General features: G+C 52.6%; 2 protein-coding genes across 8 annotated transcripts in view; both read left to right on the top strand.

The window, feature by feature from the left end:
• The window catches only part of slc4a2a (solute carrier family 4 member 2a), a 69359-nt gene extending 57011 nt beyond the window's left edge, over positions 1-12348 (top strand). For all 5 annotated transcript variants that reach the window (XM_066716214.1, XM_066716216.1, XM_066716215.1 and 2 more), the window contains 17 exons: positions 1799-1935; positions 3536-3716; positions 3830-3965; positions 4157-4373; positions 4541-4646; positions 4820-5004; positions 5448-5664; positions 5865-6071; positions 6198-6346; positions 6473-6667; positions 6782-7018; positions 7115-7204; positions 7303-7469; positions 7932-8185; positions 8300-8469; positions 8711-8884; positions 9086-12348. In XM_066716214.1, the coding sequence (XP_066572311.1) occupies positions 1799-1935; positions 3536-3716; positions 3830-3965; positions 4157-4373; positions 4541-4646; positions 4820-5004; positions 5448-5664; positions 5865-6071; positions 6198-6346; positions 6473-6667; positions 6782-7018; positions 7115-7204; positions 7303-7469; positions 7932-8185; positions 8300-8469; positions 8711-8884; positions 9086-9166 (2903 nt within the window). In that variant the 3' untranslated portion in view covers positions 9167-12348. The remainder of the gene's footprint in view (positions 1-1798; positions 1936-3535; positions 3717-3829; positions 3966-4156; positions 4374-4540; positions 4647-4819; positions 5005-5447; positions 5665-5864; positions 6072-6197; positions 6347-6472; positions 6668-6781; positions 7019-7114; positions 7205-7302; positions 7470-7931; positions 8186-8299; positions 8470-8710; positions 8885-9085) is intronic.
• Positions 12349-14211: 1863 nt separating this feature from the next.
• Positions 14212-26248, top strand: ubtfl (upstream binding transcription factor, like). Of its 3 annotated transcripts, none has more exons than XM_066716210.1 (20): positions 14213-14753; positions 17176-17288; positions 17525-17706; positions 18149-18232; positions 19268-19423; positions 19548-19612; positions 19896-20016; positions 20556-20666; positions 21973-22100; positions 22207-22348; positions 23512-23553; positions 23763-23876; positions 24070-24231; positions 24401-24511; positions 24619-24704; positions 24828-25017; positions 25142-25189; positions 25308-25442; positions 25610-25723; positions 25873-26248. In XM_066716210.1, exons 2-20 carry the CDS (start codon positions 17228-17230, stop codon positions 25981-25983), a joined length of 2163 nt encoding a protein of 720 aa, XP_066572307.1. In that variant the 5' UTR covers positions 14213-14753; positions 17176-17227; the 3' UTR covers positions 25984-26248. The 3 variants fall into 3 exon arrangements, with proteins under 3 accessions (XP_066572309.1, XP_066572307.1, XP_066572308.1); XM_066716211.1 differs by having other exon boundaries at positions 14214-14753; positions 25308-25376; XM_066716212.1 differs by lacking the exon at positions 20556-20666 and having other exon boundaries at positions 14212-14753.
• Positions 26249-26954: the final 706 nt, after the last annotated feature.

Raw genomic sequence — 26954 nt, 5'->3', positions numbered from 1 at the left:
CTTAGTTTTCCCTGCCCACCTTCCCACCCTCACCCCACCTCGCCAGCACTGGGCTGCAGTTTGGGGTCAGGGAGGGTTGTTCATGATCCTTCCCTCGGTCCTGATCAATTTGCGCAGCGAGAGGAGATCGGCCTGGGAAAGTCGGCAAGGAGCTGGCGGCCGCTCAACAAGGGGAATTATCACATCACTGTCCCCTCCACCTCCCCCGCCTCCCCCGCCAGGCACCGGCACATCCCAGCGCCCGAGCACTCGGCTCTGTGCATCCCAGCCCTGTGGAACTGCCCAGAGGGGACAGAGACTCCTGGACCCGATTCACTTGCTTCTGCCTTGGACCCGGTGCACCTCACCCCAATCACGATACCCTGGAAGGGTGCTGCAGGGGAAGAGCTGGGAGTGGGACACACTGGTGGACGCTGGTTGGAGGAGGAAGGAGTCTCTCTTCCCCTTGGAGTTCATCTCTGATGCGAGCCGGAGTTCAGTGAGGCGTCGGGAAGCCGTGCGGACCTGGGCTCGGTCTGGAACATGGCCGACGCTCGGCACAATTGGAGTGCAAGGCAGGATCCTGCCAGGTTTTCCTTTTTTATTTTCTTCCTTGCTCTGGGCCGTGTTTGTGTTCTGGGGGGGGTAGATGCCTGGGAAGCTTTGTAGTGCTGTAAACCCCCCCCCCCGATCCAGCTCCATGTTCTCAACTGGGTTCTGGTCCAAGCACCCCTGCTGAGTCACAGACAGACGGGTACGGACACAAACGGGGAGGGGGGGCCCCGCACTGACACAGAGGAGTGCTGCAGACCCCCTGAGGGAGGTAGGGAACGGGGAGTGCGAGGGAGAGAGACGGGCGGAGGGTCGCTGCATGCCCAGGTGACGTGGGCGCTGTGCTCCACGTCTCGACCCCGAGAACGAGCGGCTGTAGTGATCCGGCTGTGGCGATCCAGCGGAGACACCATGGCGTGGGGAGGTTGGTTGTGGTTTTTGGTTGTATTGGCGGTGTTTGTTGTTGTCAGTGTCGGGCAGTGTCCCGCCTCCGACTTCATTTAGTTACATTTTGAGCTGCGTCACTCTTTACCGTGCTCTGTTGAAGGGGGTGGGGTGGGTTGGCAGGGTCTGTAGCCGACAGTGCCAGTGTCTCCCCAATCCCCCTCCTCTGCCTTCCTCTTTCCCGCCCCTCTCTTAGGCTGTGCTCGTAAGACCCCTCCCCCTAAATCCACAGTTTGTGTTTCTAACTTAGAAATTCTTAGAAATTCGCTGGAAATTATTTTTCTTCCTATTTACCCATCTTCCTATTTCCCTATCTCACCCACTCTCTCTGTCTAATTGTGTGTGTGTGAGAGAGATCGAGAGAGAGAGAGCGTGCATGAGTGCCTACAAGTGTGTGGGGTGGGGGACTGAGACTGTGTGAGAAAAGCAGCTCATCTGCCATCACCCGCCTGCGGGAGTCGTCTTACCTCGCTGCCACAGACTCTGCCCCCTCACAGTGCCCACCTTGTTCTCTCTCTCTCTCTCTCAGGCGTCTTCACACGCCAGAAGAGGTGACACTAGCTGTATCCCTGACCGCGGGACCCCTAGCGCCGCTGTGCTGTGCCAGGCTGCACATAACAGTGCCACAGAGGAGAGGCAAACCCACACTGGGCGGCTTTCATCCTCGGACGATTTCATTTATTTCAGTTTTAGTGGGAAAGCTGTGATTTGGTCGCGGTTCTGTCTCACAATGAGTTTGCGTATCTTGTGTTTATTTGTATAAAAATAAATTGACAATAAGACATTTTTAAAGTGTGTCCTCCTCCATCTCGCTCTTGCTCAGGCCACAGGTTCGAGGATGTCCCCGGCGTGCGCAGACACCTGGTCAGGAAGAGCGCCAAGGGACAGGTGGTCCACATCAGCAAGGACCACAAGGAGCCCAGCACCCGCATCCGCAAACTGGACCGCACCCCCCATGAGGTGAGAGGGCACATTAGAGGTCAGGAGGCAAAGGTCACCAGAGCACAGCCCCTACATACTATTAATAATAATAATAATAATAATAATTATTATTATTATTATTATTATTATTATTATTATTATTATTATTATTATTATGTATTCATCATGGTTTCATTTATTACCAGAAGCCATATTCTAGTCCCTATAAACCACAGTAGTCATGTTGCATTGTGGGACTTTTTTTTTAATTTGATTCGATTTCCTGTTGGAATTGTTTGGCTGTATGATGGTTATTTCCCCCAAAAATACATTTTTGCTATATATCAAGATTTAAAAAATAAGTTTGCAGTGACTTTCACACTGTAAAGCTTCAGCCTTAAGTGATCAAATTTAATGGATTGACACAGAGCTGGATAAGGTGGGTGAATACTGAGATGGATGGATGCACAGATGGATGGATAGACTAACGGATGGATAAATAACACAGGTGTTGTCCTCGCCCTCTGTTGGCAGCCCGCTGTGTGCCCTTGTTCTGTCTCAGAGAGAGAGAGAGAGAGAGAGAGAGAGCACGAGGGCAATTAAAAATGAATGACCAACTTCTTTCCTTTCACGAGGGGAAGAAAGAAAAAAGACAGAATATATAAAGACGAGTAACGAGACACCCAGCCTGCAGAATTCGTCTCCATCGGAGGCAGGGCAAGGGGTGGGCAGGATGATTTATTAATATTGCACCGAGCCCGACACAAGCAGGGACAAGAGGGGCCCGCCTCTGCTCCTGAGAGCCCGGGGGTATCTTGGGAGCTCCTCTCTGAGCTCAGTTCAGCTCCACTCCGGCCGACCCCACGCCTCCCTCTCTCTCTGGTCCCCTCGGTCCGTCCGCCTGCACATCCATCCATCTTTGCGTCCCGTCTGTCTGTCCACCATGGTTCTGCTGGACATCACCGGGCACGTCGCCAGACCGCAGAAGGTGAGAAGGGGTTTTTATTCTGGTCGGGTCTCGGTCTCTAGCTTCCTGATCTGTGGGGCCCAGGCCTGTCAGTGTGGCCCCAGTCTATATGTCGGTCTGAGGATCGCAGGAGGCAATGCATCGCAGCCACAGGTGTCCCCGCGATGCGAGAGTCTCCTGTGAGGGCAGGGCTGCCCGACTGCGCCGGCTAGATTGTGTGATTTGTTGGTTAAGCGCTGGCTGGCTGTGCTTTACTCTGTCTGTTGCTCTGGGGCTTTTGCAGGATTAATAATTCAGATGCTCAAACGGGGATGAGTTTCAGAAAGAAAATTGAGTTGTTTGTTTTTGTTGTGGCTGCTGTTGTTTTCTTTGTGTGTGACTGTGTGTGTGTGCGTCTCTGTGACCATCTCAGTCTGTGTATGTGTCTGCATGTGTGACTGTAACTGTGTCTCTGTCTGTCTCTGTCTCCGTGTCTGTGTGTCTTCAGTTCTAATCAAGGGACTGAGAGTTTGTTTCTCAAGATGAGTGTTCAAGGCTGAAGGAGGTGTAGAAGTCTGTCAGTGATCAATTACGATGGGTTAAATATGCACTGAGATGGCTTTGTGTCTCTGTCTCTCCGTGTGTCTCTATGTCCCTCTCCATGTCTCCGTGTGTGTCCGGGCGCTCGGGCAGGTGTTTGTGGAGCTCAACGAGCTGATCATGGACAAGAACCAGGAGATGCAGTGGAAGGAGACGGCCCGCTGGATCAAGTTCGAGGAGGATGTGGAGGAGGAGACGGAGCGCTGGGGCAAACCGCACGTGGCTTCGCTCAGCTTCCGCAGCCTCCTGGAGCTGCGCAAGACCATCGCACAGGGTGAGGGAGTGGAGAGGGAGAGACGGGGAGGGAGAGGAGGCGGAAGAGGTGGTGTGGGTCTGTGCCGTGTCCTGCTCCTGACCCAGGCCCGGTGTCTGTGCTGTGTCCTGTAGGCGCCGTGCTGCTGGACCTGGACCAGAAGACCCTGCCAGGTATCGCCCACCAGGTGGTCGAGCAGATGATCATCTCGGACCAGATCAAGGCGGCTGACCGCGCCAACGTGCTCCGGGCCCTGCTACTCAAACACAGGTGAGGGGGGGGCGACACACCCGTGCACAGCACCCCCAACCCCGACTCAGGACAGGGTGTCATTATCTAACTGATAGCAGGGCCCTTGGTTCCAGCTCTGAGCATGGGGTGTGAAGGTGTCTGGACTTGACCATTTTGTCTCGCCTTCTACTGTCTTCCTCCTTCCCTCCTCTCTCCCCCCCGGCTCTCAGTCACCCGAGCGATGAGAAGGAGCCCATCTTCCCCCGGAACATCTCTGCCGCCAGCCTGGGCTCCCTGCTGGTCCACCATCACAGCGGCAACCACACAGCTGTCCCACCCCCCGCCAGCCGAGCTGGGGCCCCCGAGCCCTCTGTCACAGAGCCACTCATGGGCGGTGGGCCCCGGCACTCGGACCCCGACACCTGGGTCGACATCGAGAAGTTGGAGGTCAGTCGGAGAGGGAGGGGAGAGGCTGGGAGTGGGAGGGAGGGAGGGAGGGGTGATGGGAGGAGAGGGAGAAGGAGAGGTAGGGTGGAGCAGGAGGGAGGAATTGAGGGAGGGAGAGGAAAAGGACGGCAGTTGTTGACAGTCTCCCTCTCCCTCTCTCTGTGCAGAAGGAGGCCACCCCGACCCTGGGCATGCATCGCTCCAAGTCCAAACACGAGCTGAAGCTGCTGGAGAAAATCCCAGAGAACGCAGAGGCCACCGTGGTGCTCGTGGGTGAGTCGTCTCAGACCCCATACCGACACCGGGCCGCAGTGACACACCAACACACACAAGCTCAGACCCAGGCACATGGACACACAGGGAGAGAACCAGACACAGACGCCAGACTCTCCCAGAGCCGCCCTGCCGCCCTGACTGAGCCGGCCCCCGCCCTCCTCTCCCCGCAGGCAGCGTGGACTTCCTGGAGCAGCCCACCATGGCGTTCGTGCGCCTGCTGGAGGCCGTGCAGCTGGAGTCGGTGCTGGAGGTGCCGGTGCCGGTCCGCTTCCTCTTCGTGCTCCTGGGCCCCAGCAGCACCAACATGGACTACCACCAGATCGGCCGCTCCATCTCCACTCTCATGTCTGACAAGGTGGGTCAATTGATCAGTCTTCCTTTCTCTCCAGCCCTGACTGTCCACAGCACAGCACATTATATGGGGCGATCATGGGAAGTACCTGTTGGTTATCAATTAAACCTATCGGCCATGTTTGGTCTTTTATATATTGCGGGATCGGGGGGGGGCTTGTTCTTGCCATCATGATTGAGCACTTGCCGTTAGTTATCAAGTTCTGATTTATTCAGGGAAAATGTCATTTTTAATTAATATAAGTATACACACATGCACTAGTCCCTTTCATATCGTTAAGTACAGGTGAAAATACTCACCAAAATCCCATCAAACGATTGATCAGTAACATTTCTCATCGACTCATCGATGGACTTGCACACTGATTGACTTCCTTACCCATAGCCATTTTGACTGCTTGCCTTGTGCACTGCTTGACCGCTTGCTTGTCCGCTTTCTGTCCACAGCACTTCCACGAGGCGGCCTACCTGGCGGACGATCGGCAGGACCTGCTGAGCGCCATCAACGCCTTCCTGGACTGCAGCATCGTGCTGCCGCCCTCGGAGCTGAGCGGCGAGGAGCTGCTGCGCTCGGTGGCGCGCTTCCAGAGGGAGATGCTGCGGAAAAGGGAGGAGCAGGAAGGCAAGCTGCTCACCAAGGAGCCGCAGAGCCCAGAGGAGAAGGGTGAGGGACGCACACGCTCGCTGACGCACTGCTCTTTTACACTCTGCTCGCTCTGACGCACTGCACATTCTCGCGCTCTTGCGCTCTGACGCACTGCGCGCGCTCGCTCTCTGCGATCCTCCAACTCTCCACTCTTGCCCTCTCGACTGTGGCTCCGGCTTGCTGTCACTTGCAGCATTTGACCCCTCTTTTCCCCTCAGAGTCTCTACTCACCCCCTTCAAGCCGGGCGACGACCCCCTGCAGCGCACTGGCCGGCTGTTCGGGGGGCTGATCCGGGACGCGCGGCGCCGCTACCCCCTGTACCTCAGTGACATCCGCGACGCGCTGAACGCCCAGTGCATGGCCGCCGTCATCTTCATCTACTTCGCCGCCCTCTCGCCCGCCATCACCTTCGGGGGCCTGCTAGGTGAGTGAGGGGCAGGGGGTGATTCCAGTAAGGAATAGTTCCCTCGTTTGAGAGTATTTATTGCCATGCAGAAGAGAGTGTAATGAAGTCTGTCTGTCCCTCTGTCTGTGCTGTGTGTCCCTCCAGGGGAGAAGACGGAGGGTCTGATCGGCGTGTCTGAGCTCATCGTGGCCACATCCTTGCAGGGGGTGGTATTCTACCTGCTGGGGGCCCAGCCACTGCTGGTGGTGGGCTTCTCTGGGCCGCTGCTGGTGTTTGAGGAGGCCTTCTACTCTGTGAGTGACAGCCAAGCCCGGCCAACCCCTCCCCTCTCTCCCCTAGCTCTCAACATAAATACATATAATCACGGGTTATTTTCTGCCCCCTTGTGTTCACACTCTTGTTTCCCTGACCTGCTCTAGTTCTGCACTTCGAACGAGATGGAGTACCTGACGGGCCGCGTGTGGATCGGCTTCTGGCTGGTTCTGATCGCGCTCATCATCGTGGCCTTCGAGGGCAGCTTCCTGGTGCGCTTCGTCTCGCGCTTCACGCAGGAGATCTTCGCTTTCCTCATCTCCCTCATCTTCATCTACGAGACCTTCTCCAAACTGGTCAAGGTCAGTGGAGCAGTGAGGAGAGGGAGAGAGGCAGTGTTGGCACTGGTTCTCCCCCCTGGTCTGTATATGGAAGTGTGTCCTGTCTCTCTGACTCCTGTCTCTGTATCTCTGCAGATCTTCCAGGAACACCCCCTGCAGCGCTGCTCCCTGGACAACAGCACAGCGGAGAATGGCACGGTGGGGCCGGTGTGGGGGGGCGGGATGGGATTGAACAGCACGGAACCCCCCCCCACGGCCAAGGTGACGGGCGAGCCCAACACGGCACTGCTGTCGCTGGTGCTGATGTCCGGGACCTTCTTCATCGCCTTCTATCTGCGCAAGTTCAAGAACAGCGCCTTCTTCCCTGGCAGGGTGTGTCTGTGGGGTCAAGGGTCAGGGGGTTAAAGGTCGGGTGGGGAGGTGTCTGCTATGGTCAGTCCTGACTGGCTGCCTGTCTTCTGTCCCCAGATCCGCAGGATTATCGGAGACTTTGGCGTCCCCATCGCCATTCTGATCATGGTGCTGGTGGACTACAGCATCAGGGACACCTACACGCAGGTAACCCCGCCCCTCTGACCCCTACACATGGGTCACAGTCGCAGTCTCACACACTGTCCTGGTCTGCTGTAACGTGGGGTGTCTGTGGCTCTGTGCAGAAGCTGAGCGTGCCCAGTGGCTTCTCAGTCACCAGCCCCAAGAAGCGCGACTGGTTCATCAACCCGATGGGCTCACAGGGCCAGTTCCCCATCTGGATGATGGTGGCCAGTATCCTGCCGGCCATCCTGGTCTTCATTCTGATCTTCATGGAGACACAGATCACCACGTGAGCCCCCCGACCCCAACACGCCCTGTCCCTCCGCGCACACTCTCTCTCTTGCCTTACAGTACAAATTCAGTTAAAAAAAGCTTTATTGGCATGACTAAGCATTGACATAAAATATCTATTTTGTGTCTCTCTCTCAAATTAATTCAGATTCAAAGATTGCTTTATTAGCACCACCAACAGGAGCAGTGTTGCCAAAGCATTTTCTCTGTCCCCTCACTCATTCACTATTACTGCTTTTGAAACACTCCTCTTTCTGCTGTCTTTCTCTCCTAGTCTTCCAGTTCAAATTGAAATTCATAAATGCTTTATTGACATTACATCAATGATGCCAAAGCACTGACCTCTCTCTCTCTCTCTCTCTCTCTCTCTCTCTCTCTCTCTCTCTCTCTCTCTCTCTCTCTGTCATCACTCCTCCATCTCTCCCCTCCTTCTCCCTCTCTCCCCCCTCCTCTCCCACAGGCTGATTATCTGTAAGAAAGAGAGGATGCTGGTCAAGGGCTCTGGCTTCCACCTGGACCTGCTGATCATCGTGGCGGCGGGGGGCCTGTCCGCCCTGTTCGGCCTGCCTTGGCTGGCGGCCACCACGGTGCGCTCGGTCACCCACACCAACGCCCTGACCGTCATGAGCAAGGCTGTGGCGCCCGGAGACAAGCCCCGCATCCAGGAGGTCAAGGAGCAGAGGGTCACTGGGCTGCTGGTGGCCATCTTCGTGGGTAAGAGAGGGAGAGAGAGGGAAACGAGTGTGGGTGGGAGTGATGCTGAGCAGAATACTTACTTATTGATATGATTTCTCCCACCACCTCTTCTCGCTCTCTGTCCCCCCCCAGGTATGTCCATCGTGATCGGGGACCTGCTGCGGAAGATCCCCCTGGCCGTGCTGTTCGGGATCTTCCTTTACATGGGCGTGATGTCCCTCAACGGCATCCAGCTGTACGACCGCATCCTGCTGCTGCTCATGCCGCCCAAGTACCACCCTGACGAGAGCTTCGTGCGCAAGGTGCGTGGGGTGCCGGGGGGCTGATTTAAAGGGGACTGGGGGTGGCCTGTGTCTGTTTGTGGGACGGTGTCTGGAGTGCGTTGCGTGAAGACATGTATTTTCTTGTGGCTGCGGTTGAAGGAGGTTCTGATATCAGAATAACAATAAACACACAAGCCTGCTTTGCTGGCCGCTCTCTGGTCCCTGGAGTGACTGTGTGTCATGCGTCTCTCTCTCTCTCTCTCTCTCTGCCCCCCAACAGGTGCGCACGCTGCGGATGCACCTGTTCACGGCCGTGCAGGTGGTGTGCCTGGCGGTGCTGTGGGCGGTCATGTCCACCGTGGCCTCCCTGGCCTTCCCCTTCGTCCTCATCCTCACCGTGCCGGTCAAGATGTTCCTGCTGCCGCGCATCTTCTCCGCCCGCGAGATGCAGTGTGTGAGTGACCCGGAGAGGGGGAGCGAGGGAGGGAAAAGAGGGCAGGAGGGAGTGGAAAAGGTGGTGGGGGAGGGAGGGAGAGGAGGCGAGGGGGTCTTGTAGAGAGGGAGCAGAGAAGACGCGGGGGGAGAGAAGGAGAAGGAGGGAGGAAGGGGGATAAGAGAGAGCGGTAGTCCTAAGGCCCCTGTCCCCTCCCCCCAGCTCGACGCAGACGAGGCGGAGCCCACGTTCGACGAGAAGGAGGGCCAGGACGAGTACAACGAGATGCCCATGCCAGTCTGAGCTGGCTCGCCCACCCACGACCCAGGCACTCACCTGCCAGTGGCTACGCCGGCCTGCCAGTCACCCAGCACGGCCAATCAGAGATGGGCACCGGGGATCCGCCTTCCCGGGAAACGCCCTCTTTCACCTCTGTACATTTTTTTTTTTTGTAAATGCATCATATTATTATCATTATTATTATTATTATTGTTATTATTATTATTATTATTATTATTATTGTTTGACTCTGATCTTTTGCAAAAAATGATTAGTAATATATATTTTTTTTCCTTTTTTTTTTTTGTCTATCAGCTGATTCGTTAATTCAATTAATTTTGGGCGACAAAGCCAGTGGGGGAGGGTGGAGATAGACGGGGTGTGGCGGGGGGCAGCGGGGCACTGATGTGGGGGACCATCATAGGGGGACCAGGGCAGGCAGTGGGGGACACCCTACTGCCAGCTGAGCCCCCAGATTCACGACTGGATAGGAAGCACTAAGAGGAGCAGAAGCACTTTAACACACAGGGGTGGAAGTGCGTGGCTGGGGGGGTTCTCCCTGACCTCGCCCCTTCCCCCTTCACTCACTACCTATCGTTCCAATATTCCCTTGCTCCCCCCACCCCGGTTGCTCTGGCACCAGACGTCCCCCCTCCCTGGTCTGTTGCTGCTGCTAAGAGACAGAGGAGAGGGTGGGGGAGGATATATATTCATCTCTTGAATGTTACTGCAACATCGATGTGTGTTTTTTAATCCGTATTGGCCACCAAAAATGTGTTGTGTTTTTAATGGTATTGGGGGAGTATTGGGGAAGGAGGGGGGGCAGTGACTCTGCAGCAGCTGCTTTAAAACCTGTCTTCCTCACTGGGGGGGTGGAGGATGTCATCCCTCCCCCAAATATATATATAAATGAAAGTATTGGAAGGTTGTTACAGTTGAATGCTGGATCCGGTGCCGTCACACAGGAGGTGTCGCTGTTATCGTTATTATTGCTCTTGCTATTTATTTACCCCTTTAGCAGCTGTGGAGGCGAGTGCTCACTGACCGTGCGGCTTCAGTGTGATTATCGTTGGCAACCACGGGGCTATAGTGAGCAGGACCAAAGAGGCAACACTAGGGGGGTGTTACGGCGTGTGTAGGGTGTGTGGTGGGTGTGGTGGTGGGGTTGCCAGTAGCAGGACACAGCGGTTCCCAGTGTACCAAATATCTCAGGTTGACTCAGGTCACCATTTTTCCCTCATTAACAGCAAGTGTAATTTCCTGCGTATTTGACCGCGGCGTCCTCTTGAAAAGACACCGCCTGGACAGGTCAGTGGGACGTGCTCGGACTGGAGGTTCTGGGATCTTTGTGCAATAATGAGAGAACTCCACTAGGCCGGAGAGAGGGGGGCCCGCCTGCTGGGAAGTGCCTTAGTGACTTAGGAACGTGTGAGAGAGCGTTAAATCTGGGGCGTAGAATGTGTACCTAGAGCCTGAGAGTGAGACCGAGAGATGGAGTGAGACGTCTCCCTCTCTCTGTTCCCCTGCTTTCTTGTGGTCTTAAACAAGTCTTACTGTCACATAAGAGTGACAGGTCAATACTGTGCCATCCAGCCAGACACAGTGAAGGGGAACATGTTTTTATTTAAATTGATGGATACAGACCCTTTGTCTAGGTTGTCTTTGCCTCAGTCTTTATTTGAAGTTGACAGGGAGGGACTGAGTGAGTGAGAGAGAGACAGAGTGGGGCAGAGAGATGGGGGAGGGCGTCAGGCCAGTTTGAGGGATACAGAGTCCCAGTATACTACACAGCCTGACATTTGCGTTCGCTAATTAGTGCCAACCTTCAGCGCGCATCTACACCCCTCAATAAACAACTTTTGAGTGAGAGGGGGGACCCTGGAGGCAGTTCTTAGAGATCTGTTAGTTTCTTGTGTGTAAAAGTGTTTTATTCTTTGATTTTAGCACAACGGTTGTGGTTGAAGGGGTTGATAGAGCACTGAATACTCACAACCCAGGCGGTCTATATTGCCTGGCCTCTTATTTTTAGCCGGGGATGGGGGGGTGGGTTTAGTGTGCGTCTACTACTCGAATGCTCCTTCCCCACCTGCGGCCACTCACTCGGTGCCCCTGGTGTGTCCAGAACTGGATGCATTGTGGGTATTGTATCTCTTTCTGTCACCCTGAGACACTAAGTCAAGTTAGACTACGTTCGTATCTGTCGACGGATCCTTCAATGTTCAGTTTCTCCGCCTGTCGCTTTCAGAACAGTCCAGTCAGCGTTTGTACATGCCAACTTTAATAGTCTTTTAATGATTTGATTTTCGCTAGGGGGGGAGGAGGGGTAGATGCAAGTCTTTGCTTGTTTTTAACAGAAATCAGACTCATGTCCTGAATTAAATTTAAAATATTCCATTTTAAAAAATTTAAATAAACTACACGTGGATATATTTTTCTTGCAAGTTATTTTCTCAAGGATCAAACGAATGTCATGGAACAAACGAACGGCGTCATTTTAATTCTTTAAGTCTTTAATGTCTTTGTCAATGTGACTCCAGTCTTGACATCTGGGCGAGACGACCTGACCGGTGAGAGTCGCAGGTCTTTGCATTCTTATAACTGCCTATCACTACGTGTACTTTTGGTATTATTTAATAATAATCCATTATAATACATAAATATCATGTATTTTATTGTGTTAATAAATGTTACTCTTAAAAAGGTACAGGGGTTTGCTACTCCTGGACACTGGACTCCTGTCCTTTGGCTCCCAGGTGCGCACAGTACAGGGGGTCTCTCTGCAGCTGTCCCGTCCCCTGCACAGCTGTACCGGTGTGCTGCACTGCCTGCGGTCCAGGGGCTCTCAGCTGCGCACACCACAGCTGTCCTTAGCTCTGCTGTAATGCTAACTGGGTCGGGCTCCTGGGGTGAGGGGTTGGGGGACTCTGGCCTGCAGTGTGAAAGAGCGAGGGGCGATTTTGGGGTCAGGGGGTGGTGCCGGTGGTGGGGGGGGCAGTCACTGCTGTGGAGAACATTGCAAATTGCCGTGTGTGTCCTGCAGCTTTGTCAGTGTGATGGGCAAAGTACTTGGCATTGGATTTTTTTGTTTTTGTTTTTAGAATAAATGATTTTTTAAATGAAATGTGCATTGCTAAACTGTGTCCTGTTAGGATAAAAATGACAAATAAACTGATATAATACAAAATAAAGTGAGAAATTTCTATTTACTTCTGCCTGTGTTGTTCTCTCCGTCAGACTCGAAGCTCTTGTTTCTTGTTTTGCTCCCTTGGTTTCACAAACGCTCCCTGAACAGACCCTGGCCACGCAGTCGGACCCTGCCCTCGGTGTGCATGGGCAGCTCGGACGCAGCGCTGTGCAGCTTCAGTCTTGGCCTGGGAGCGGCGGCAAGATCCGACCGGTGAAGCCAATCCTGAATATAATTGGTTAAACGTGGGATGGGGGGGGGGCATGAAATCCTGGAGATGGTGAGGTCTGAGCTCTGGGGTTTTGCTGCGCTGGCATCGAACACTGTCCCAGCGATCTCTGGCCCTGGCCCCCCACACACTCAAAACCTTGTGACTGGGGCCTTGTTTGCCTGATCTGTGTTCTGATAATATGTTAAAGTATTCAAGCAAACACTTGCAAGACCCCAGTAAAATGTGTAAATACCCACTCTTCCCACCCGGGGGCAGTGTGACACCAGTAATGGCACAGGTCTCCCTTCACCTCCGTTCGTTCTTGTTGGACCTCATGAGCTTTGCCTCTGGGGATCCGTTCTCCTTGTAATAAGACACGCTATCCGGCACGCTGACATCATCAGTTCAGCTGCCGAGTGTCACCTCTGAAAACTGAACAAACGTTTGATTATAATTAGGTTTATGATATGTTTTTATATACTGGTTTAGTAGCTGTTCTCAGGCATTACAAGCAGAACAAGTGTTTTGCACATCCTGCTCCGCAGTCCAATCACAGCTCAGCGCTCGGTGTTGAAGCTGCCAGTTCAGTCAAGACGACTTCTGTTCCTGATTGTGGGTCAGGACTGGCCAACCCCGGCCCGGGAGCCCCAGTGCCTTCTGGGCCTGGTCTGCTGAATAAAACAAACTGATGATTCTGTCCCTGTTGGTCCCCTTATCAAGCGTTTGTGTCACCCCGATATTCTTCAGCTATCAGATGCCTTCTGTTTTCTCTCACCCTTTTCTTCTGTTGGAATCGTGTCAGATTGCAAGCTAAACAGATACAGGAGAAATAACGCTCAATCCGTGGCATTTAAGACACGAGAGGACAATTCACTTGGTGTCAAAAAGCTCCTTGAGGAACAACAGTTTCCAGTGTGAGTGTGTAAGGACCCTCTTCATAAGCGTATCACACTGACTGTATAAGATCCAAGCAAACTGAATTCCTCCAGTGACATGATTCATTAGGATTATTAATGTGTATCAGAAGACTGTATCCAAGACTTACATAGTTGTGCAAAATATCACAAGGGTGGATAGACAGATAAGTAGAGAGAGAGAGATGGATAAAATAAAATGAGCTAAAACTTCAGTTGGGGCCTCACTGCTGTGCTGGGGCCAGTCAGTGTGTGGATTCAGCCGTGCAAACACACCCCCACCAGCCAGCCTCCCAGATTGAACTGCTGTGGAGTTTGCTGCACAAATGCCTGCCTGTCCAGACTGCAGCTCCTGCAGCTACACTGTCCTGCCCTGCAGGCGGGGGGATGGAGTCCGGTCCCTCCTCTGAGGGAAGTGGCCGGAGAAGCCGGGCGGCGGTGCGACGTGCACGGCAGCGCCAAAAACAAACCCTCGGCCCTGGAGGGACGGGGCGGCCGCCTGCGTGCAGCGCCAGCTCCCTGCAAGCGTCTATTCAAACACAAACCCCAACCACAAAATAAAAGCATTTCTAGCGTTTATTGATTACGAATCTTCATTTCAAACAATAACAGTTTGCAGGTTGTTTGTGTTTATCGGTGTGTTTTCGCCACAGTTTGAGCACAACCGCGCAGAACAGCTGCCAGCTGGCCGCGGAGCTCCAGTCTCGGTCTTGTGCTCCGCCTGCCGGGATCACAAGCTGCCTGTCCCGGGCTGCGGCTCCAGTCTGCCCGGGCGTCTGGGTACAGGGGTGCACTGTCTCGCAGCGATGAACCCGCAGAAGAAAGCAACGCATCCGCTCAACAGCCCCCGAAATGAAAATAAAAGCGTTTATTGTGATTGCGATCAAAGATGCCGACCGTGCGCTTTTCCAGACGCGTCAGTCGCCGGCGCAGCTGCCCCAGTGGCCCGTCTCGCCCGGGCGGCCGCCGCGCTTTGATCCAGCCTCGCAAACACGTGTATTTTCATTTAAAAACGATAAAAAGAAAATAACCGAGCAGCGCTACACACTTATTCGCCCCCAGCCTCCGCCTTTGTCTCAGGCAGGGTGGGTTTTTTTTCTCGCCTGTTTTCCTTCGGAGTTCCTCCCCCTGCGGCGCTGGGCGGAGTTTCATACCGGACCAGACGCTCCTTTTGTCGGATCCGTTTCGTCCTGACTCCCCGGGGTTTACTGCTGAAAAAAAGACCCGACAAAAGCCCAAATCCAACCCAACACGACACCAAATCCGATTAAAAGCGTCGCCGATTCATTGCGGTGGAGGAAGGTGAGTGTTTTGTCGTTTTTTGGCTCCGTTTACAGCGGATTTCGGTGTTTTTCTCCCCGAGTCTTTGTGGCATTCATGGCGGCGCTGCAGTGAGGGGTCTGGGGCGAAGGCAGGCGCAGACACCCGCTGCCGTTTTATATTTTCTCCATGAACCCATCGAGTCGGTTACGTTTGAATCGTCTTTACTTTTTGCGAATACACATAGAGACAATAATACAAATATATATATATATTTTATTTTAATGCATTATGTACTGGTTTACATTTATACATTTTAAGAAAAATACATAAAAATGAATATACGGAGCGTGTCAAGACTGCCTTCCTACATCGTGTAGGTCGGCCAGCGCGTTTTCATATTAAAGGTACATTTTAGGGGTTTAAAAATGAAAAAGACGCCCATTTTCTCCCCCTCGGTCGGCTTTGGCTCCAGCGGAAGCTGTGTGCTGACTCCTGCCGGGCTGAGGACGCCATTGCGGGGGCAGCAGGCGGACAGCGGGTCGGTGTCTAGGGCTGACCGGGGAAAAGGCTCCGATTGAACCATTTCGTCCCGCGGACGCTGCCCTGTTGTTCAGCCGGGTGCAGGGGTGGGTGGTGCGTCTCTCCGGGGCGGTTTCAGCTTTAGCACCAGTCTGCGGAGTAGCCGGGCCGCCTGCTCTTTCCTCCCCGGCTGGCTGTGACTGCCGGCCGGCTGGTGCTTTGCTCGGCTTCAGTACCATTCATTACAGTTTATTTAACAAGGGTTTTTTTTCCCTGAAAGCTGGCGGAGTACATGGGTCTGGGGCGGGCGGGTTGGCAGGGGGAAGGGGGCAGCTAGGCGGCTGTTTGTGCGAGTTGACCTTGCAAGCGGGCGGGGGGTGACGGTGTGACCGGGAACGCGTCGCCTCGCTCGGCAGCGCAGCTGCGCCACCGCCCGGGGAGGCCGGCTGGAGAGACGGGGAGAGGAGAGCGCCGCCGCGGTGTCGCAGCTGCTGACAGCGGGAGAGGGAGGGGGCCGTGCGGCGCCGTCCGGGCCGGCTGATCGGTCACACCACGGCTCGGGCAGGTCCCAGGCAGGAGGGTAATACAGCACGGGATTGCGGTCGTGCAAGATTCAGAATAATAATAATAATAATAATAATAATTGTAATGACCCAGAACTGATTTTAAGAAGAGCCAGTGAAACAGAGAAAGCAAAGCCTTCCGTTGCTTCACGCTGAGATGCAGCCACAACATTGCCAAGCTTTTTAATATATCGGAGCCGTGTTCATGTTTGTTATATTATTAGTTATAAAATAAGCAGACATCAAACAAAAGCATAGAAAACACCAGACTGGTAAGGTCATCGTACCCTGAATAATCTCAAAACTATAATAATGTGACGTATCGGACTGAGCGATTTTCCTCGGTGATTAAAAGTACATTAAAACGCACAGAGCTGGGTGTCGCGCTGCGCGCTGCTGGAGCTCTGCGAGGTTCTAGATCCGCGGGTTCTGGACTCCAGGCGCTCCACCGGGAAGGTTCCAGAAGACACTGCGGTGAAGCCTCAGTCGCACGATGCTCCTAGATTGAACCTGAAACCCAACCTGGTCCTGCAATGCGTGTCCGTGCCAGGCACACAGCGCTCCCCCGCAGGAGCTCCACACAGGCCAGGTTTCTACACGAATAAAACAGCACAACATTGTCTAAACTAGGTGCCATTCCTGAACTAATGCCAACTTTTCATTTGATACAGATGAGCGAATCATCACAGTTTTGAAACGACACAAACCTCAGCCCCAGCATCCCTGTTTTATTTGGAGATGGATGTGCATTCATGTTATCTTTGGTGTCTCTAATGCCAAAACCTACAATTACATTTTGTATATGAGCTTAAAATGTTTATGTTGGCCAGGGTGGGCACATGATGTGCCCCTCTCTCCCTGTAGGCGTGCATGTATGTAGGTCAGACCTGTTGACACCCCGGGGGAGGGAGTGGTGTGTGTACTATTTTATAAAGGATGTTTTTATGTTAAGTCACCACCAATACAATTTCTCTGTTACTGGACATATAGATGCTGGGGCAGTCATTTGCATTTGTAGTGATGGTGTAAAACCTTGTAATTTTGTATGCATAAAATGAAAAATAATAAATCTGAAATCAACACTGTGAGCACATGCACTCCGTTCACACACCACGTGTCAGTCACTGTGGACTAAGTTCTCTTCTAAATGACTGTTATAACTGTTAATAATATTCCCGAGGGTGAATGTTCTAGAGCGCTGTCCTCCTGTGTGTGTGTGTTCTAGAGCGCTGACCCTAGTGTGAGTGGGTGTGCGAGACCCCTGGTGCCAGCAGCATGAAATGACACCTGTGCGTGTTCCTGACTCTCCCTTGCTACACGGCGTGTTGGTCCGTGCTGTTCTACGTTCCTGACTCCTCTCTGCGTGCCGTGTGTTCCAGAGCTGTCGAGGCCCAGCCAGTCCAGGAGGAGCCGCCCACGCGCTTCTCCGCCATGAACGGCAGCAGCAGCCTCTCCAGTGCGGCCCAGGCCGAGCGCCTCACCACCGTGGCAGGTAAACTCACTCGCTCACTCACACGCACGCACAACGCAAGACACTGTAAAGACGCAGTCAACAGTCTAGAGTGCTTCAACACAGCACACACAATCTGTCCGTCTGTCTTGTGTTTACAGTGTAACAGTGTTAGGTGAACAAATGAGCAAACTGAGAGCTGTGCGTCAAACTGACAGTGTTACACCGTGATGCGTGTGCAGTGACCGCTGACATGCGTGTTCACGTGTGTGTTGCAGACGGGGACGAGTGGACGAAAGAGGACTGCCTGACCCTGCTGGAGAGGATCCGCGGCCTGCTGCCCGACGGAGACGCCATGAAGTACAAGACCACAGAGTCGCACTTTGACTGGGAGAAGGTTGGCTTCGGGGCTTTCACCGGGGACATGTGCAAGCGCAAGTGGCAGAAAGTGTCCAACGAGGTGGGTTGGTGACCGTGCGGGGTGCAGTGCTTGCAGGGCAGTACCCGTGGCGGTGGTCGCCAGCAGGGTGACGTGTTCTCCTTGGCACAATTTGTTTGGTCAGTCAGCTCTCGGATTGGTTCACTGAACGGATTATTTGCTGAAGTGAATTGAACCAGTTAAGCTGTGTTTTCAGGGTGTGAGCAGGAAAGGGATTTGAAGAGCCCTACAGCTGTATACCTGCCGTGAATAATTACACGGACTGTGTGCTTCTCAGAGCTCATACAAATAGTAGAAAGAGGAAACTACGACAGTGACTGTGGTGAAAGCTACGGTCTGGGACATGTGCAGTTAATCTCATAATTATTAAGGTTGCAACAGCAGTGTCCTCATCTGAGACTTTAAACCTATAACCACCTCTCTCTCTCTCTGTGTCTCTGTCTGTCTGTCTGTCCATCTTCAGGTGAGGAAGTACCGCACCATGACTGAGCTGATAATGGACGCCATCGAGTACGTGAAGAACCCCTATAAGGGCAAGAAACTCAAGGTACAGTAGGGATTGGGCTCTCTCTTGCTAATAATAATTAGGGGGCAGTTGGAGAACAGGCCGGCTGATAAAACCAAGACTATACCTTACACTTTTGTCCCGTATGGAAAGGGTACCGATCTTCTCTAACCTAGGCAAATTGTTTTCCTGGCTCCTCTGCCTGGCTCTTATTGGCAATCCAGGTGCCCCAGTGGCTGTAGACCTGGTGCGGCAGACCCCCAGTCCTCTAATTCATTGATTTATTGAGATTGTTTTTCCAAAAAGAGCTCTCTGTCACTCAGTTGGCAGATTATGTTCTCAGTTTGGTCTTATTTAAGGGTTTTCACATTTTATTTTGCAACCGATCACTTCCCATCTGTCTATTTGCTCGAATTTAATCTGGTGAACTGTTGTTACCAGGCCAGTTAGAGAGATGAGCGGTGGGCTGGAACAGCACCCAGAAGACACTGGGGCACCAGGACTGGAGTCGGAATCCATCCCCCCGCTGCAGTGTCTTAGGGAGTCAGCGAGTCTCCGGTGCATGGGGGCGATTATAGAACATTTATTTTAAAAATGTGCACCGTCGGTGTCCGGCTTTGTTTTCATATCCCATGTTGTTTGGGCAGATTTTCACGCTCTGCAGCTCGGATGTGAATGGTCTGTATATGCATTGCTTTAATTCTGCCTGTTGTGACTGCACCGCACAGAGGACTTACCTGAACTGCCCCCAAACACAGTCACTGTACTGTGATCTGTACTTAAGTTGTTGGATTGTGTTATTGTGACCGATCAATGTCACTTTGTCAGCGGAGAGCTTTCCTTAAGAAACAAATCATACATACTCTACCAGTGGTTAGAGGCCAGTAACCTAGGTGGCCAAGAACTGTCTGCTTGACCTTTCAAGGGTCAGTTCTGCCCCCACATGGATAATGGACAGTGAATGGAGTGTACTGTCTACAGTTTATTTGTGTTTTTTAATATCTAGCTCCTTCCCCTTCCTCCCCAAAGAGTAAATCCCACGTTTTCTCTGCTCTGTCCCCATGTCTCCCCACTTAGACGCACCCGGACTTCCCCAAGAAGCCCCTGACCCCCTACTTCCGCTTCTTCATGGAGAAACGTGCCAAGTATGCCAAGATACACCCGGAGATGAGCAACCTGGACCTCACCAAGATCCTGTCCAAGAAGTACAAAGAGCTGCCAGAGAAAAAGAAGGTGTTCACTCTTGAACCCCCTGGTCCTGGTTGTTCAGCCAGGGACTCTGTTATGTATGCATTGGGATGTTTTGGCTTTAATGGTGCCAGGTTAACCTCCTCTCCCTCCTCTTCAATCCTCACAGCTCAAGTACATCCAGGAGTTTCAGCGAGAGAAGGAGTCCTTCGACAAGAACATGGCCCGCTTCAAGTGAGTTAATTGCCCTGTTTTTACTGTGTCATCCTATAGGGACTGCTATGTCCTTAAAGGCACTGCAGTCTTCTTGAGTCTCTGACAAAAGCCCTGTTCAAGTAAAACAATTGAGATGGTTTTATTGCCAGGGTTTATTTGCAGGCTTGGAGGTGCCGTAGGCCGACAGTAATGAGAGATCTGCCTGTCTTCATTAATCTACAAAATAACACCACATGTGCGTGTCTGTCTGATAACCGAGGGCACTGTGTGTGTTTCTTGTGCGTGTGCGTCTCTTCCCCAGGGAGGATCACCCGGAGCTCATGGAGGAGAGGAAGAAGTCAGACCTGCCAGAGAAACCCAAGACGCCCCAGCAGCTCTGGTACAACCACGAGAAGAAGACCTACATGAAGCTGCACCCAGACGTGAGTGAGGTTCTGCCAGGGCTGGCCGGCTTCACACCCCAGGGCTGAGTGGGACAGGGCGGGGCGGGGAGCGATCTGGGACATGTGCAGGGCTGGTGGCTCTTCTGTAACGGCTAAACCATCCACAACAGAAGTGTAGAAATCTGCCAGTAACACCATCCGTCTCCTCTAGTGTGTTAGGATTGGGTACAGGGCGGGGTGGGACAGGGGGGACGAGGGCAGGGTGAGCGCTGGAGGATGGGATGGGACGGGTGACTGGCGTGGAGACGAGACACCCATCATACAGCAGTTTGAGACACAAACTGTTTTATAAGATTCATGTGTGTTAGAGAGTCCACTCAAAGCTTCAGTTCCCAGTTTGTTTAGAAATGGTTTTGGTTTTATATCAGCAATGCTGCCAGCAGCCAGTTTATATGGAGAAATGCACATGAGAAATGATTAGGAAAAATGTATCCAATCACGAGGACCCCCAGCCTCCTGAGCAGCCCGGCTCAGTCATCTCCAGAGCAGCGCTCTGACTGTGTGTCCTGCTCTCCCAGGTCAGCCAGAAGGAGCTGAAGGAGGCCCTGCGCCGACAGTGGTCTCAGCTCTCCGACAAGAAGCGCCTCAAGTGGATCAGTAAGGCGCTGGAGCTGCAGAAGGACTACGAGGTCAGAGGGGGTCAAGGGTTTGGGGTTTGGGTCGGTTTGTGATGTACTAGGAGAAAGGGTCAATGGGGCAGGCTTCTCAGGGGTCAATGGGATTTTCAAGGTCAGGGGTCAGTTTGGCTTGCAATACACAAGATTAATTTATTTTACTATAATTATTATTATAAACAATATTAGTAGTAATAAATGTCCACTATAATTACACTATGGGAGGAACAGAACTAGATGAAGTAACGCATGAGAAAGATCTAGGAGTCTATGTGGACTCCTCACTTTCTCCATCCTAACAATGTGGAGAAGCAATAAAAAAGGCAAACACAATGCTAGGGTATATTGTCAAAAGTGTAGAATTGAGCACAAGGGCAGTGATGTTCAGACTGTACAATGCACTAGTTAGAGCTCATCTGGATACTGTGGACAGTTCTGGGCTCCACACTTCCAAGAAAGATATCGCTGCTCTAGAGGCAGTTCAGAGGAGAGCAACCAGACTTATTCCAGGTCTGAAGGGAATGTCCTACTGAGAGACTGAGGACCTGAACCTTTTCACCCTGGAACAGAGGAGACTACGTGGGGACTTGATCCAAGTCTTCAAAATCATGAAGGGCATCGACCACATCAAACCAGAGGAGCTTTTCCAGATCAGCAGGGACACACGCACCCGGGGACACAAATGGAAATTGGGCTCCAAGGCATTCAAGACGGAAAACAGGAGACACTTCTTCACACAGAGAGGCATCACAATCTGAACAAACTCCCCAGTGATGTGGCTGAAGAGACAATTTGGGAACATTAAAAAACAGACTGGATAGGATCCTTGATCACTTGGTTATTAATGGACACCAAACGAGCATGATGGGGCGAACGGCCTCCTCTTGATTGGACACTTATGTTCTTATACATTTGTACCTTTGTATAAAACTAATGTCACACATGGGCAGTTTTTCCTCTCTGGAACTGGTTCAGCTTCTATGTACCGTATACGCAGGTGCTAATTGCCATGAAAATTCAATCATCAGGGTGAGCCAGCGTGGAATGAGGCGCTGAGCGTCTCTCATCCTGTGCTCCACATGAGAACACTTCTTGCAAAATGGAGAAAAATATGAAGGTTCTCAAATTTCACGTGTTAATATTTACGTATATGATCTATTTTTTTTTCTCTCTCATTCTTGATCTCTCCCCTACCATCACCCTACCATTTATAATGCCAACTCCACTTACAGTGCCACTTTCACTGCCTGTCCCAGACCAGGCCTGGTGTCTGTGCCGCTCGCTGACTGTGTGTGTGTGTGTGTGTGTGTGTGTCTTGCAGGGCACTATGAGAGTGTACCACGAGACGCACCCCGACGCCAACCCAGACGAGCACACGAAGTCCGTCCTGACCAAGGCAGAGCGCCAACTCAAAGACAAGTTCGACGGACGGCCAACCAAACCCCCTCCGTAGGTCCACGTCCATGCTGTGCCGTTCCGCCCTGCTGTGCTGTGCCGGGCAACATTCTGACTCAGTGCCGTGTCTAATTGCCCTCCCCCCCCCACTGCCCTGCAGGAATGGCTACTCCCTGTACTGCGCCGAGCTGATGGTCAACATGAAGGACGTGCCGAGCACTGAGCGCATGGTGCTGTGCAGCAAGCAGTGGAAGATGATGACCCAGAAGGAGAAGGACATGTTCCAGAAGCGCTGCGAGCAGGTCAGGGGTCACCGCGGGGTTGGGCTAGGGGACTGTCTTAATGCTGGGTTCTTGTTCTGTATTTTTACTTGTGTTTGAGAATAACCTACGTTCACAGGACTGCAGCACTTTGATATGATTAATAGTAATAATCAATGTAGGCACCACAACCCTGTACTAATTGAAGTGGTTATTGAATACACTGATCAGCCATAACATTATGACCACCTGCCTAATATTGTGTAGGTCCCACTTTCGCCGTCAAAACAGCCCTGACCCGTTGAGGCATGGACTCCACTAGACCTCTGAAGGTGTGCTGTGGTATCTGGCACCAAGACGTTAGTCTTAAGTCCTGTAAGTTGCGAGGTGGGGCCTCCATGGATCGGACTTGTTTGGCCAGCACATCCCACAGATGCTCGATTGGATTGAGATCTGGGGAATTTGGAGGCCAAGTCAACACCTTGAACTCGTGATTCATCAGACCAGGCCACCTTCTTCCATTGCTCCGTGGTCCAGTTCTGATGCTCACGTGCCCATTGTAGGCGCTTTCGGCAGTGGACAGGGGTCAGCATGGGCACCCTGACTGGTCTGCGGCTACGCAGCCCCATACGCAACAAACTGCGATGCACTGTGTGTTCTGACACCTTTCTATCAGAACCAGCATTCACTTTTTCAGCAATTTGAGCTACAGTAGCTCGTCTGTTGGATCGGACCACACGGGCCAGCCTTCGCTCCCCTCGTGCATCAGTGAGCCTTGGCCGCCCATGACCCTGTCGCCGGTTCACCGCTTTTCCTTCCTTGGACCACTTTTGATAGGTACTGACCACTGCAGACCAGGAACACCCGACAAGAGCTGCAGTTTTGGAGATGCTCTGACCCAGTCGTCTACCATCACAATTTGGCCCTTGTCAAAGTCGCTCAGATCCCATTTTTCCTGCTTCTAACACATCAACTCTGAGGACAAAATGTTCACTTGCTGCCTAATATATCCCACCCACTGACAGGTGCCATGATAGTGAGATTATCAGTGTTATTCACTTCACCTGTCAGTGCTCATAATGTTATGGCTGATTGGTGTGTGTATAGATGGTAAAAAATAATAATCCCCCTTATTTTATAGAGCACATTTAGGAGTAACCAAGTGCCACACATACTAACATCTGTGATCTGTTCTTCTCTTGCAGAAAAAGAAGCAGTATGAGATGGATCTGCAGAGGTTCCTGGAGGTGTGTGTGTGTGTTTGTCCCATATGTTGGATCCCAGCACTCAAAATATAGTATTCCATGTGTGTGTGTGTACGAGTCTGTGAACAGTGTATATAGGGTTTAAACGCACATGCATACACACACAGATGTATAAAGTGTAACCAGAGTGTGTGTGTACTGTTGTGTGTGTGCTGCCTCCAGCTGACCATGTGCTGTGTTTGTTTCTGCAGAGCCTGCCGGAGGAGGAGCGCGACCGCGTGCTGACGGAGGAGAAGCTGGGGGGCTCTCGACTGGGCATGGGCGCCACGGGCAGCCCCCTCAGGGCCAAGTCCCCCTCAGCCAAGGTGAGGTGCCTTGTTGGACCCTCTCGGGCGAGGGCTTTGAATGTGCACTTGTATTGTGGTAGCTTTTAGGGTGTGAAAATATAGGCATCAAGCAAAGTGAAGTGGAGGGAGAGAGAGAGGGAGGGAGAGCATGAAACGCAAAGATTGAGATGGAAAGAGACTGTGTTGCTGACCCTGCCACCCCGTGTGCCAGGAGAGATTGCGGGAGGCCGACCGCCCGCTTGACCAGCGGCTGCACACCCCGCCCAAGGAGAAGCGCGACAGCAAGAGGAAGACGCGGCTGCCAGAGACGCCCAAGACCGCCGAGGAGATGTGGCAGCAGAGTGTGATCGGGGACTACCTGACCAAGTACAGGGTGAGGGCAGGGGGATGTAGGTGTGTATGTATTTGTGGGTCAGAATGTTAATAAGCAGAGATCTGGACTGATTGGTGGAGGAATGACGGCAGGAGGCTTCACTTGGCAGCAGGAGATCTCAGGACCGTGCGTGACAGTGGGATTGATGGTGTTTGGTTCCTCTCTGCAGAACGACCGGAAGAAGGCGCAGAATGCCATGGAGTCCACCTGGAGGGCCATGGAGAAGAAGGAGAAGATCCCCTGGATTAAGAAGGCTGCAGAGGACCAGAAGAGATATGAGGTGAGGGTGTGGGGCAAGGTTGGGATGGAGGGGTCAGGGTGAGGATGTCTCACTGGGATTTGGAGTGTATATGTGTGTCAGTCTGACGGTGCTGTCCCTCCCTGCAGAGGGAGCTGGTGGAGATGAGGACCCCACCGTCTGCCCAGGCCCAGAGGAAGCCCAAGTTTGATGGGGAACCCAAGAAACCCCCCGTGTAAGTGAGCAGCACAAACACGCACACAACCATAAACTGTTAAACTGACACGACTCCAAACCAGCCACTGAGCAATGAAGAGAGAGCAGTATTTGTAATCGGCATCTCCTCCTGCCCCCTCAGGAGCGGCTACCAGATGTTCTCCCAGGAGCTGCTGACCAATGGTGAGCTCAACCACTTCAGCCTGAAGGAGCGCATGGTGGAGATTGGCAAGCGGTGGCACAAGCTGAGCCAGGGCCAGAAGGACAAGTACAAGAAGCTGGTGGAGGAGCATCAGATCGAGTACAAGGCCGAGCTGGAGGCCTGGGTGAAGGTACGCTGCTGCTCTTCAGGGCCCTGATTGATTGAGTGATTGGATTTATTTCCTGGACAGCTGGGACACTGTAACTCACCCTCACTCTGTCACTCTCTGATTCTCCCTCTCTGTTGTCTTCCAGTCCCTGTCTCCTCAGGAGCGCGCCGTCTACAAAGAGTTCTCCACTGTGGTGAGTGAGGCGTTTAAACTGTGGGAGTTTGTCTCGGTCTGCTGCGTGTTTTTGAGCGTGTGTGTCAGTCTTTGTTTTACTCCGATTCTCTCCTCTCTTCGTGTCTCTCTCTCTCCAGAAGCGACGCAGCTCGGTGAAGGCGGGTGGCCCCGGGGCAAAGGTGCAAGTGACGGGAAAGGGGAAGGCGGTAGGTGCGACTGCCGGAGGACTGGGGGCCGGGGGGGGGCAAGAAGCGATGGCGTACAGGGCACAGGTATTTGCCTTCCCGGGAGAGGGGGGTGTGTGCGTGCGTGCGTGCGTGCGTGCGATTTCTAGGGCCAGCCGGTGAGAACGATGCGCTCGAATGTTAGTGTGTGTGTATGGGCGGCTGTGAAATAATTGGAGGGAAAAGGGAAGCTGACTGTGCCCCCTGCGCCCCAGGACACCTCGGACTCTGAGGAGGAGGAGGAGGAGAAGACAGACTCCTCAGACTCAGAGGAAGAGGAGGATGAGGAAGAGTCCTCAGGCAGCTCGGACAGCGAGGACGAGGAGGAGGTGGGTACAGGCACTGTGTTTGTGGCGTTGTCGGTTTCAGTTTGTATCCAGCGTGAAAATGGCCACCTGTCTCCGTGCGAGACTGAATGTGGGGGCATCTCCTGGTGTGTGTCCCTGCCCCGGCTCACTCCTTCACCTCCTTCCCGCAGAACGACGATGAGGAGGACGAGGAAGACGAGGAGGGCGAAGATGACGAGGACCAATCAGAGGGCAGCAGCAGCTCATCCACAGAAGAGACCAGCGACTCGGACTCGGACTAGCCCCGCCCACTGCGGAGGGTGGGGGGCTTGCAGGACACGCCCACTCCCCTCCCTCTCCATGGCTGTGGGGGGAGGAGCCTTTCAGAAAGTGAACTCGCCCCCAGAAGGGCCACCCAGCCAACTGGAGCACCTGACGGACTGAGGCCTGGGGTCGCGACCCCCAGGGACTTTTACTCACTCAATGACCTTTTAAAGGAGTGGTGTTACATGTGTTTATTATGATTTTTTTTAATTATTACTACCTTTCTATAGGTGTGTTACTGAAGATATGTTGCGTGTTCATTTTTTTTTTTTTTGGAATACAAATGAAACTAAAACCCTAAAACTGGTTTTGTTTTAGTTGTGTGGTTAGGGTTTCCTTTTACTCCCTAAATGAGTGTGGAGGTATTGAGGGTTGAGACACTTTATAGTGTCTTGCTGCTCCTGATGAGCAGGAGGGGGAGGGTAATGAGTGAAGTCTGTTAGTCCCCTGTGTCGTCCCCCAGCTGTGCTCTCGGGACCCCATGAGGGCCTGAACCCTCACCCACTGGCAGCTGAAAACTGATCATTAGAAGGTCCAATTAAGACACAATTGCTTAATTAAGTTTCCAGTGAAGTGGCCGAGAACGGCAGTGAGACGGAACTGCAATCAGAGGTCAATCCAGGCCTGGGTGGTACCGGTGCCACGCCTCTACTCCAATACCAACTCAGTGGTCCTCAAACCAACCGCCTGTCCTGCTTGTTTTTGTTCCAAAGGAGCTCTCAATTACTTAACTAATTTGATTATCAGTAACAATTTACAATCAAATGTAAAGTTAGTTCCTTAATAATTTCCTCAATTTTATACTTCACTTAAAAACCCCTATGGTTAAAAATAATTAAAAGGCTCTGATTTAGGAAATTAGTGTAATTGAGAGCTTGATTGGAACAAAAACCAGCAGGGTTGGGGATACTCCAGGACAGGATTGAGAACCACGGCCCTACCGGACACA

This window comes from Amia ocellicauda, chromosome 2 (assembly GCF_036373705.1).
Source record: "Amia ocellicauda isolate fAmiCal2 chromosome 2, fAmiCal2.hap1, whole genome shotgun sequence".
Classification (NCBI taxonomy): domain Eukaryota; kingdom Metazoa; phylum Chordata; class Actinopteri; order Amiiformes; family Amiidae; genus Amia; species Amia ocellicauda.
This window is presented reverse-complemented; position numbering and strand designations above follow the sequence as displayed.

Excerpts from the sequence above, each read along its gene's own strand:
- ubtfl (XM_066716210.1), top strand. The coding sequence starts at position 17,228 with ATGAACGGCAGCAGCAGCCTCTCCAGTGCGGCCCAGGCCGAGCGCCTC. Across the intron at positions 17,289-17,524 it reads GCGCCTCACCACCGTGGCAG|ACGGGGACGAGTGGACGAAA; the intron begins GTAAACTCACTC and ends TGTGTGTTGCAG. Across the intron at positions 23,877-24,069 it reads CCAAGTCCCCCTCAGCCAAG|GAGAGATTGCGGGAGGCCGA; the intron begins GTGAGGTGCCTT and ends CCCGTGTGCCAG.